This window comes from Leptonotus elevatus, chromosome 11, assembly GCF_054856555.1.
Source record: "Leptonotus elevatus isolate MCC_2025b chromosome 11, RoL_Lele_1.0, whole genome shotgun sequence".
NCBI classification, from domain to species: domain Eukaryota; kingdom Metazoa; phylum Chordata; class Actinopteri; order Syngnathiformes; family Syngnathidae; genus Leptonotus; species Leptonotus elevatus.
In genome coordinates this window covers 4,384,460-4,397,560 of record NC_141249.1, presented here as the reverse complement: position 1 = coordinate 4,397,560, position 13,101 = coordinate 4,384,460, and the positions used below count along the sequence as shown (strand labels likewise).

The window sequence follows — 13,101 nt, the reverse complement described above, 5'->3', positions numbered from 1 at the left end:
TCATACTTCTTCAGTCCTCACCCTTTATGAATTCAAACAAGTGTTGGTGTTAACCGCTATGTGATCAACCCCATTTTGTGGGGTGGGTGGCGGGGGTGGATGGGGGGCGGGGGGTGGGTGGGGGGTGCGGGGGTTGGGGGCCGGTGGGGTGCCTGGCGGGCCTGCAGTGCCCCGTCCTGCTGCGTTGGGTCGGGGGCGCGGGCCGTGTTGGGGCGGGGGGCGCTCCTGCTCCTGGGTTTGCTCTCCGGCCGGTGGCCCAATTGACTATTAAAATAAATCCATTAAATAGTATTTTTGTGAAATTGTTGGACAGAAATTTCAGAGAGCCTGCAGTGATTGCTGCTTAGCTTCATTTTTGATGATTTGTGGAATTAAATGAAGGTGGGAAATATTTTCAAACAATTTCAATATTTTCGAATGTACAACAAAATTATTATAAAATATATGCCAGAAATATTAAATTTGGAAGGAAACCTCAAAAAAGATTTGACTGACTGGTCAAGAGTTTTCAATTAAACATGATCAGATTCAACAATAAAATCATTCAGCACTGAGGTAATGTGCAAGAGGTATAATGAGAAACTGAACACTGTACTCCAAACTGGGAACTAGTGTTTATTATAAACAACAACATGTATAGCTAACCGCATTTTTGCATCCAACTCACTCTTTCAGACTTGTCGCAGCTGCACGTGGATTGTAAGCTCAAGGACAAGGTTACGGGCTCTGTGGGGCCGTCAGTGGTGTAATATTACCCTTTCACAGTCTCAGGCAATATTGTCACTTATTAATCATTGACCTACCGGCTGGTGTTAGGTTCACTTGACTGATGATTATGTTCACAGTGCTATTTATAATGATATATCAACAATGTATTTAAGGCAATTAACAGAATACAGAGGTTCTGATAAATACAATATGCTGAAAAAAAACAATTATAACTAAAACACAACCAGATTATAAAATGCTAAAGGTTTCCATCATGAAATAAATAATGCAAACACTTGGCAATGTTGTTATCTATTGACTGGCAGTCATCTAATGCTGTTGCTCATCAAAGAAATAAAAAGATAAGTATAATGTAATAGAAATTCATACATTTAAACATCCCCCCCAAAATTGCTGAGAATTAACATAAAATTGAATAAGAAAAAAAGGAAAAGCTTTCAATATAAATCGACTGGAAGTGGACTTGTGGTGTAAAATAAAAAAATGTTTTGCCCAAAATAAGACATGATTTTCATGCTGTCCCAACACACACAGTAAGAAGTTGAGAGGCATAAGGACAGGAGAGGAAGACGCAGAGTGCCATTCGTCAAGCAGCATCTTCGCCCTTTAGTTTGTCCGGAGTTGGTAATCTGCCAACAGATGTAACAGTAAAGCATTAACACATAGCTTTTGTCGCCGTCATCACTCCTGCACATCCCATCATTGGCAACATCAAATCCTTTAACAAGATTTACACTCATACTGGCTGTAGTGTTGGCTCACTAAATCAAATAGTCAATAATGACTCTCCTTAGGCAAAGGTGAAAGGAAAGACATTGGTGACAAAGGTCATTAGAAATGATGAATAACTAGTATGTAATGTAATGTAAATCAGATGTGCCCAAATGTATGTATTGTGCAAATGTATATGTTATGTGCATTAGATTAGTTCCAACAGTGCCTCTAATTCTGTCAACTTGAACTCCAACAAACTCACATTAAAATAAAGTTGTTGTTTTTTTTATAACAAATATTGTGCTTAGTGGACTTCCATGGACACCATCTCCCGCAATCGCCGTACACATTGTTTAATTTCATGCGTAATTTTTATCTGAACAGGAGGATATTCTATGTTTTAAATAGCACAAATCATTAAAATAATAATAACATTCTGAATGTCTGATCAAGATGCAGTGGGACATCTAAGGTTAAACACCTGGGATTCTCAAACTCAAAAGACTTTGGAAAATGCTTCAGGTTCAGATTTATAATTTTTTTAATTTATCTCTAAAAGGGCAATTCCCTCACTCACAACCTGTCCAAGAAACATGAAAATAACAAAAGACCAACAGGGGGGAGAAGCCTGGTGGATCGCCTTTCAGTGCACTAAGTTTTTTTGTTTTTTTAAATATATAATAATGTGCTCGGTGAAGGCTTGCACGTCTTGGCTTATCTGTACCACTGACTTGGAATTGTTCCCTTAAGGTCTTAGCCTAAGGTGGCCATATTTTGATTTCCAGAAAACGACACTTACCTCGAGATACTTAAATGGTACTCAAACATTACTCAAAGATTCCATAGATTATTACAATTTTAACATATGCCTCCTGTTTATGGGTAGAAATTAAAACAAAAAAACATAACTCTCTTTTTGAAGTCTTACTTTTTTTTTTATGGGGTGGGGCAGGTAACAAATCTATGCCACGACCACGTCTACGGGTTGGGAGCACAGAGCGCTACCAGGGAGCTAAAGTTCTGAGCTGCGAAGCTCAGGACGTTAATTTTAAACTCAGTGTGGTACATAAAAAGCTGACCTACTTTTTTCTTTCAAAAAATATTTGGATATTTGTATTATATATAAAAAAACCTTCAAATATTTTGTTTGCGCTTTTTAGCGTTGGTTGAAATAATGAAAGCTTTACTGGTGGTCTGAAGCTTCCTTTTAATTTCCTTTTCCTTGGCTCATACATAAACCTCTTACACGGTAGAAAATAAACAAACATGACACCATCAGTCAAACATGTTCAAATTACTTCCATACAGATAAAGTCTGCATTCCTTCAAAATAAAACTGACACTTAACAGGAAGTTACAAAATAAGAGTTACGAGATTGTTGAATATTTGGCTAATTGACCTGTTGTCCTGTTACAATAACAATAACACACACACACGCACACACACACCCACACACACACACACACACACACACACACACACACGTTTGTCGTTCCCCCAACCGTAACCCCAACCATCAAAAATGATTGCCTACCCCCATTCCTTATCCTAACTTCAACCATAACCCAATTCAAACCTAAACTCAACCTAGTCTTGACCCTCAAAAAGAGGTCTGAATTTGTGGGGACCACTAAAATGTCCCCACGATTTCAAGTTGGTTCCCACAATGTAGCAAAGACAAAGGCACACGTCAATTGAGTTTTGGATGTGGTGTGGTGCATTGTCAAACAAAGTTACTGTTGGCCACATACTTTGTCATGTTGTCACTCATTGAGTTGATGCTGCTGAAAATTAGTATATGGGGTAAACAAATGATTCAAAATTTCAACTAAACAGAGGCCAACATCCCAGAATGCTTTGTTTTCTTAAGTAGTAAGCAACTATTTAAGTGTGTTCTTACCTCCACTTTGTGTGATGTAGCGCACCCAAGGCAAGGCCTGGTAACCACTCTTCTCTATAATCTTTAGGTAACGCACCTTAGCACAAACAACAATAAAATGTGAATTGTACTGAAACAAAGGTAAAATAAATTTTTCGCTAACACTGACTCACACCTGAATGCCAGACACAGTAAAATAGGGTATCTCAAAGTTAACGATGATGGGTCGTTTTGCATCCAACTCATCACTCTCCACACTGGGTAGCCCAAAGTGTGCCCGCATAATGTATTCCTTGCCGCCCTGCAGACACGTGGACAGAAAAGAGAGGAAGTTCTTAATAAATCTGGCCTATTATTACATTACACTGTGTCCACAAAGCATTACTTTAAGTCAGGGGTCTGCAACTTGCGGCTCTGGAGCCACATGTGGCTCTTTAGCCCCTCTCCTGTGGCTCCCTGTGGATCTCCCCAATTTTTTTTTGTACAAATTAAGATTATTTTTGACATATTTACTTTATTTTTAGATAAAATATTTTGTAAATGAATTAATAATTTAGATCAATTGTTAAGTCTTCAGGAAAAGAGAGAAAAAAGGTAAATGAAAACGTTTTTTTTAAATTACCTAAAAATGTCCAAAAGTGACCAAAAAATGTCCAAAAAGAAAGAGGAAAAGCAGAAAATTCCCATAAAATGTCCATAAAATTGTCCAAACAGTCTAAAAAAATTAAAAATTAACCATAAAAAGTCCAAAACAAAATAAAAAATCCTGAAAATTACCATACAATGTACACAAAATTTCTAAAAACTTCAGAAACATTTATTTAAAAAAAGAAAATGTTCAAATAATAACTGAAAAATGTCCAAAAACAAGAAGGAATCTAAAAAATACAAAACATAAAATTTACACAAAAATTACCAAAAAGGTCAGAAAATTGATAGCCAAAAAAGTAAAAAAAAAAGAAGGAAAAATAAATAAAAAAAATCATAAAATGCCTAAAAACAGGAAGAAGAGGTAGAAAATTACAATATGTCCGTAAAATCGTCAAAAATGTAAAACATTTGAGACAAAGGCAGAAAATTCAAAAAATGTATGAAAAACAAAGTATGGCAAAGTACAAAAATAAATTATAACGGAAGATGAAAGGTAGAAGAAAATGAATCTCTAAGTATTTGGTGCTGCATATTTTTCTGTTATAAGCTCTAATTAGCTCTCGGGCCCTCACTATATTAGGCTTTTTAGTTTCACTCATCACAATATTTAAATGTTTTGTGGCTCTAAACAGATCTTTTGTTATTTATTTGGCCTAAAATGGTTTTTTTTGACAGTAAAAGTTGTGACTCCTGCTTTAAGGCAAGATTTTATGTAGATATTCACTAAAGGTAGATCACTGTTCAGTATGGAGTCTTTCCGACAATATGCCCAAAATCCTAAAGGGTCTGAAGTTTTGAACTTCATGGTATCTTATCTGTGTGCGAAAATGATCCCACATGCTCGAGGAATCCTGCATCATGGCAGTGCCATCTTGAATTTGTGCCATCAGGGGAAAAAAAGAAACCTGCTCATTCAGGATTTTCAAGTATCTGACCAACTTGAATCAAATGATGCAGGAAACAAACATGGAGTCTTGTCCTCAACAAAACACTAACAAGTAAAAAATCGAACAATGCATACAGATATGTGCATGTGTGTTTAAGATAACATCTTGGTGATGCTTTTGCACTTTACAACCCAACCCAGCATGCAAATGCATCTAATGTATTTGAAAGAATGAAAGATTAGGATGTTCCGCACTAACAGGGAAAGATTTGATGTTCCACTGCACCACATTCTTCTCAGGCATCCACTTGGCACTGCCTGTGCTGGTTTTGAACTTTGGTGAGTCGGCGTCACTGGGCACTGGCACCAAAATGGACACATTGTTGGCAGTTGATCGGTTCTTAAACTGACTACGAGCCTGCAATGATAAACAGACGGTAAACCCAATGCCACAACACATTACACAACTTTGCAGAAAAAGAAAACATTCATATGAAAATCCAAACCGTGCACTACAGGTATCACAGTGGCATTTTTTAACGGCCCATGTGTCATGAATACTCAAAAGGTTTCAAAAGGAGGGAGGATTTGTAAGTGGATAGAAACCCTTGTAATGTTTGTGTTTATACTTGTGCATCATTTGTCATTCATTACCTTCACCTTGATCTCGACCCGGCTGTGGGAGAACTTCTCTATCACACTCTCGATCCATATGAGAGGCTTCACCTGTCAAATGGAAAGAAAGAGTGGACAAGGTCAGAGGGGTGAGCGCACACCTGAACAGCATCATAACAACACACATTATCAAAGGGAAATAGTGTACGCTCCGGTTGAGGTCTGGATATCTATAGATATTAATGATAAACCTTGCCCAGATGTGCCGTAAGTCTCTAAGGCTATCCATGAGGTCGTTGGACCGGGAAAATAATGAGCACTAAACAACAACCTCTATTTAAATAAAATATGTTGCAGGCTGGGCTCCAGGTGTGTCTCAGGCAGACATTTGGACCACATTGTGGAAAGGTGATACAATCTAGTTTGTTTGTACAATCAAATTAATTTGTGTATATATATTAATGTGTAAATAAATAAAGCAATTCCATCAACAGTTGCACTTACTACATACAGGTATAGGTAGCAACATTTTTGGGGTGACCCTGTCTATTTACCGTATTACATGCACATTGCTGTCATGCATAGTAAACAATTGCACGAATAATTGTATGCTCATTGCAACTGAATAGAGCAAATAAGACTGTATTACAATTTTCAAAGGGTCTGTGATTGCCCCGTATATGTATATTTATGAGATTCCCGCTCACCATTGTGTTGAGCCGGTAGGACATGAGCTCGCTTTCACCATCAGGTGGAATGAAAGAAATGGTGCGGTCATTCTGGAAACGCGACAGACGGACACACTGATGGAACTTTACATCCTCCAGCTCCACGCTTTTACTCTTGTCTCCTGAGACAGAAACAACACACACAACAAACAGAAAATAGTGAGGGGTTTGACTCATTCAAAACCAGGTCAAAGTGATCAAGACACTATTTAGCATTCTCTCTCTCTCTCTCTCTCTCTCTCTCTCTCTCTCTCTCTCTCTCTCTCTCTCTCTCTCTCTCTCTCTCTCTCTCTCTCTCTCTCTCTCTCTCAAACACACACACACACACACACACACACACAATCATTATACACAGTGTGCTACCATCTGCCTTTCTGTCTAATTACAGTACTGTATTTAGCTGTCAAGCACAGCCTTCAAAACACACACAAACACATCTCTATTGCTAATCTCTGAAAATGAGAATATATTTCTATCTGAAACTTTTACTGCCATACACAATATTGACTTAACACAAATTCAAATGGGTTTTCTTATTAATATTCCAAAGGTATGTGAATATATGGTATGAGATTGCAGCCGCCAGTGTGATAAATTTCTATCACTGTGCTTTGCGTGAGCTAACAATGAGTCCATCTCTCCGTCCATCTTATATGATGATGTCTAAAACAGTTAAGGAAGGTGAAGTCATATTAACATTAGCATTTAATTACTCTGCAGACGTCCAGAAAGTAAAAACCCTGCCACAGCTTAGGGTGGCCAGATGTCCAGATTTAGGCCAGACAGTCCTACTTTTCAGTGACGTGTCGGGCGTCCTGCGCAAACCTAAGACGGACGCTGGTTTGTCCGCCTTTTAAAGAAAATGAGTCATGGTTGATTTTTTTCTGCACTCACACAAACACGCATACATACAAACATGGTCTCCCAGGAGGGGACGCGTACCCACGCCAACCTGCATCGTAGGCAAGTGACGGTACCACTCCGCCACCTGGAGCCCTCGTGGTTGATTTTATGTGCCCAACATCAGCCCCACCCCTGTTTGTCACAACTTGTCTGTGATTGGCCAAGAGTGGCTTTAGTTAAAAATCTCGTATATCATTGGTTCAATAAATGTAAACAAATCGCCACGTGTGGCTATCTGACTATACGTAATTTCCTCGCCGCTTTCTTCGACAGGCAAAAATGCCAAAACGCCAGACATCTCTTAATATTGAATGGACAAAAGAGCACAATTTCCTGGCCAAAAGCAGTCGAGACTGGTTTCACGGTTTCTGCACGCTTTGCCGGTGTGATGTTGATGTGAGCAGTCAGGGCAAAGCAGTCAGAACGTCAAGCGGGGGCCGAGAAGCTTAAAGCAAGAGGTGAGCAGCAGGTGCGTCATCATTGAAGACATTTTTTCCTTGTTATTTGCTTTTCAAAATAAGTTATGTTTTGTGGCAATACTATAAATAATTAATCTCAGCTCCTGAAGCAGATAGAAACATCATTCAAAAAACATTTCAGAGCTTACATCTGTGGCGTTCACACAAACATAAGTTTATTATTATAAACCTTCAATATTTTTTTTTTATTAACAAATGTCTCATCTGCGGGTACATAACTCCATATGTATTTACCTATAATACTGGAGCACAGTTGTAATAACTTTGGGGGACCGATTCATCGTCCATTTCGTTACAAGGCCGTCAAAATTTTCAACATCCTCATTGTCTACAACCATATTTCTTAACAGTATGTCATTGTCAACTTGTTCCACTGATTCAAATTCCTCCCGTGCCGTCGTCAATCGTGTCATTTATTTCATAACTCCCGCAAATCTACGTCAACCATAAACGCTCGAATAAAATTCCAAGAATTTGTCAAAGCAAAACCAAATGACTTATCCGCTTTCGCGGCTTTAAAGGGAGAAGAGTGCTGGAGCGGTAGAAGTGCGGTCACACGCTCCCGGCTTTAACTCATTTGCTCCCAAAAACTTATAAATATGTTCTATTTTAAATGTTTTAAGTGTCCCAAAGATATATTTATACGTTTATTTTTATTTTTTTATGCTAGAGCATACAGAAGGCTTTGATGCAGCCTTTCAACGGCAAAGAACGGTTGAAGAAATAATAGTTATTACACAAACGGCCAGCAGGTGGGAGCAGAGCAGAGAAATGAACCAGGACCATGTTGAAAAAACCCTCAATTACTCAGAATTCTAAATAGATTTGTGAATAATGATGAAACTTAGCTATATTGTAATGCTAATTGCTGCAAAACGGAAACAGATAGAAATATACATTTTTTCCTGATGAAAGAAGAGACTGTAATCTTTATTTTGGTAGGTTTCATGTTTTTATAGCAATAGAACACAATATTCTGTGGGCTTTGCAAAAACAGCAGCAGAAAGCGAAGGGAGTTGTTTTAGTGAAAATGGCTAGGAGTCAATGGGTTAAAAAAATAGTACTTTAAACAAAACAAATTGTCAAAAAGAAGTTTTGACTGATATACAGTGTTTCCTCGTTTTCCGCTGAGGTTAGGTTCCAAAAAATACTTGCAATAAATGAAATCCGCGAAGTAGTTAGCTTTAGGTTTTACATTTATTATAAATGTTTTAAGGCTCTAAAACCCCTCCCCACAAAGTTTATACACTTTTCTCAGCAAGGTATTTACATTTTCTCACATTTATCTCGTTTAAACATTCTCAATGTTCAAACCTTCATAAATTTGATAAAATAGGTACATTACTGTAATAATAATAATAATTTGCACACAAAAAAATCAGCAAAACAGCGAGGCCGTGAAAAGTGAACCGCGTTATAGCGAGGGAACACTTATTAATAAAAAATAAAAAAAAAAGTCCTCCTTTTTGATCTTATGGATGTGGCCAACCTTGTTTGGCTTTAGCCCCAGGTGCTAGCTAGCGAGCTCCCTGGGGGCTTGTTTACCTGCTAGGGAGCTAGCTAGCTAGCTAGCACGAGGGCTAAAGCCAACTTTGGCAGAGTTTTTACTTTGTGGACCTGGATTTGCCATCTGTTACTCTGTATACCCGTAGTTTTCCTTGTGGTTAATAAATGACCACTGTGTATAAACTTAACAGTGGGCCCGCAAAGACCAAAAGTGTCACGCATACAGTAATGTTCCATTTTCTGCTGCTCAACCAGTCTCCTTCTATTAATGGTAATAGTATGGAAAGGCATATCAAGGCAAAACTCAGCAGATTGCATCGTCCTTTTCAGACATTGCCTCTCATTAGTGTTAATTTTGACAAGACATTTTAATTTGGTTTTAGTTATAGTCTTTTGACTAAAATTCATTAAAGTTTTAGTCATAATTTAGTCATCTGATTGTATTTTAGTTTTAATCCAATTTTTAGTCGACGAAATTGACAATTGAAAAATTTCCTTCAGCATACATTTAAACTTTTATCCAGAAAATTATAACTAGAGCTGTCAAACGATTACATTTTTAATCAGATTAATCACATTTTAGAATTGTGATTAGTCACGATTAATCGCTTAACAAAAAAGGCTTTTTTATCAACATTTTTTCCCCGCCAAATTTGAAAAGCACCATGTTATGTGTTAATTATTTTGACATTTAATATTATGAGGACGTATTCAACATTTGTTGATCCACTGCACACGCTCATCCTCCTCTTTTTCTAATCAGTTAATTTGTTAAAGTTAAATTACCCTAATATTTTGACATGAACAAATATTCTGAATGAGATATGCAAACATTTATTAAATGCTTTACTTTAATGCATGTAATTATGTTTATTGCTCAAACACAACCTTTGCTACCCTAAACGTAGCCATCCACTGTCACGCTATAGGATAATCTATTATCAAAATTAAAAGTGACATTAATCTGCCTTAATTCATGATTAATGCGATAATTTTTTGTGATTATTTAATCAGGTAACGCTTTAACTTTGACAGCACTAATTATAACACACCTATTTGTAACTGTAGTTTAGCTAACAATATACATTTAATACAATGATGTCTTTATTAATTGTTTCAATGAAACAAGTTGAACTGACAATAATATGCTGCTTTATTTAATTTTCACCTAAATAAAAAAAAAAGTGCACATTATTTTTACAGCTGCACAATGAATGTAAACATGTTATAATATTAAATAAAGTGCAGTGAACAGTTTCCGAGTGGTTCTTTTCTCCCATCTGCGTTTCATTCCTTCTGATTAGATTGTGTGAATTTTCATCACTGTGTTGTTTTCATTTTCGTTTTAGGACTTGACGAAATTGTCAGTCAATTTTAGTTATCGTTATCGTCTCAATGATTGACTTCTATTTTTGTTTCGTTAGATTTTCCATCCATCCATCCCTTTTCTTAACCGCTTAGTCCTCACAAGGGTCGCAGGGGGCGCTGGAGCTTACCCCAGCTGGCTTCGGGCAGTAGGCGGGCTACACCGGTTGCCAGCCAATCGCAGGCCACACAGAGACGAACAACCATCCACACTCACAATCACACCTATGGACAATTTGGAGTGTTCAATTAACCTGCCATGCATATAACAGTGCCGCCCGTTTGATTTTTGTCTGAGAAAAAGGTTTTCGTGACGAAAAATATGACAACAAATTTTCGGCGATAAATTATCACTGCCTCTCATGAGTAGATTGCAGTGCGAGATTAACGTAATAAATTGTTAAAAAGTGACCTCTTTAATAGTGGCACCCATAATCTTTGTTGGAATAACAAATCCAATGTTCTCCTCTGCTGTGGATGATGTTGAGTGCTGAGTGGCAGAACATTTTGGAAACAAATGTGGGCCATTGCGCCTTCAGTTAAATCCCAACATTCAAAGTCAGCTAAAATGTGTTCAAATGCTTGCATATACACAGGATTAGGTGTGCATGCTTGTTTCATATTTTTTTGGGAAGCATACTTTATGTGTGCAATGCCACTTTTTTTTAAAGGGATTTGGAGCTGCACATTTAATGAATGCAAATCAGGGCAACACTTTTGAATCAATTCTCTCTTTCTCTGTTCAATTCAATCTGTTTGTTACTAACTTGCAAAGGCATTGAGCATTCAGGCAAAGGTAGAAGGTAAAAGTCATTTGAGACATGTTCTGTCACTGCTTGGCAACAGGCAAGTCTGTGCATGTGTGTATACGCTATAGAAGGGAGCAAAAGATGTGACAGTGTCCCTTGTGGTTCTGTGTTGTCCTTCTCACCTGGTCTCAGGGTTTTAACACAGAACAACATCAAAATAACCAGACAAAAAATAAACCACAGTGTCTTCTAAAGATATTTGACACTAATAGGTTGGGGTTAATTTTACCGTATATCTGTTCATACTGATTGTAATTAAAATATCTTGAGTTAAATTTAGCAGAATGAAATTATCTGATGAGTAATCATCATTAATCAAAACCACATAACATTTTTATGCAAAGTTAAGATTTCTCTGAATGGCAGTGATTTGACTCTGCAAGTCTTTCACCAAAGGATAATAGAATGAAGTTACTCAGCTTCATGTATATGCAGACCTTATCCAGAAGGGGGCAGTGTTAAATGATGTAAATTATAAATAGGCTCTTCCACCCTCCAAACATAGAAAACACAAATTTGCATCAAAATTCTACTTGTTTTATTGATACAATTTGGCAGGGTTTCTCTTAAATCATTTTCAAAATAATTATAAAAAAAAAAGAAGCCTTTTGTAAAACACAGGATGTTCATTCCAGACCTTTAACTTTTTGCAGGGCTGTTGCCGGAGAAGAGTCAAAGTAAAACACCTACACAAGGTAAAATGGACGGAATTCTGGCACCACGCCGGTGTACTTCAAGCCGTCTCAACTTAAAAACAGAGGCAAACTACTGATGATTGACCAACAAAATTGGTCTCCATATTCAGTACAAATGCCCGAATATACTCACACTTATGAGCCGTTACTTACTGCCAGTGATTTCAAACAGCACTTTGTCATTAAGGCCTAGTCGAAGTTCAGGCATCCCTGAAAGGATCACTTTAAGCTTAATGCAGCCCACTATTTCACTTCGCAGGACACTGCCAGTGGCATTCACCTTTAGGAAAAACAGATGATAAGGAATTAGACATTAGCAAGGAAAAAACAAAACATTTCCATTAACATGATGACAACAGAATATGCCAATCAACCTTTTATCACACGACAAAAATATTTGTTGCTAAAACGTCCAAATACAATACGCATTTTCATAATGTTTCGAATCCTTTGTTGCAATAATCCACACACAGTAGACACAGGAACATTCATAAGCTTTTCTACAATTTCTGCGTTCTTTCTTGTGCACACGTAGACACATAACACAAAGATTGAGTCATCGTTTCCTCATTTTAATTGGCTGCAAGTGTGATTTCTAAATTGCCAGTTGTCACTAACCATAGGTAAATTTAATCACAGGTGCATGAGTAAAATACAATTATTTCTTACAATTTTGAACAAATCAATGTGTCCTCACCAATAGGTTTACTGACTCAATGACATCCATAAAAACTTCATTCTTCCTGTACTTGATGCCCTCTGACCTCCAAGACACAGCATTTGTGACAGTGGCAGGAGGTCGAACAGCCCCAATCTCGAGTTTGTGACCCTGCTGGGTAATGTACCTAAAAGAAACAAAAGAAAATAACGCTGGTTTATAATCAGCACAGCAACCTGATGTATACAGCACTGCAATCGCCCTCTCGCTTCTTGAGAAAAAAATGCCTTTCTTTTGACATTAACAAACAAGCCTTAAAGGGCAAGTCAACCCCTTATAAAATGTTGGATGCACCCTCACTAGTCTAAAAAAGGCATTCTGATTAATATTGTGTTTGTGGAATAGGAACTGAGCAGCGAAATGACATAGAATGCTCAGATTGTGAGTGATTTGTCATTACCTGACTTCTCCTTTAATATGAAG

General features: G+C 37.5%; 1 protein-coding gene across 2 annotated transcripts in view; it reads right to left on the bottom strand.

Annotated features, from left to right (window-relative positions):
- Positions 1-595: 595 nt before the first annotated feature.
- ap1m3 (adaptor related protein complex 1 subunit mu 3) overlaps positions 596-13,101 on the bottom strand; it is a 29,253-nt gene continuing 16,747 nt past the window's right edge. Inside the window, exons 5-12 of one of the 2 annotated variants that reach the window (XM_086090074.1) lie at positions 12,658-12,805; positions 12,114-12,240; positions 6,183-6,325; positions 5,515-5,586; positions 5,120-5,278; positions 3,499-3,624; positions 3,345-3,420; positions 596-1,358 (exon numbers count right to left, since the gene is read on the bottom strand). In XM_086090074.1, coding sequence (XP_085946200.1) covers positions 1,336-1,358; positions 3,345-3,420; positions 3,499-3,624; positions 5,120-5,278; positions 5,515-5,586; positions 6,183-6,325; positions 12,114-12,240; positions 12,658-12,805 — 874 coding nt within the window. In that variant the 3' untranslated portion in view covers positions 596-1,335. The remainder of the gene's footprint in view (positions 1,359-3,344; positions 3,421-3,498; positions 3,625-5,119; positions 5,279-5,514; positions 5,587-6,182; positions 6,326-12,113; positions 12,241-12,657; positions 12,806-13,101) is intronic. The other variant, XM_086090076.1, reaches the window with a different exon arrangement.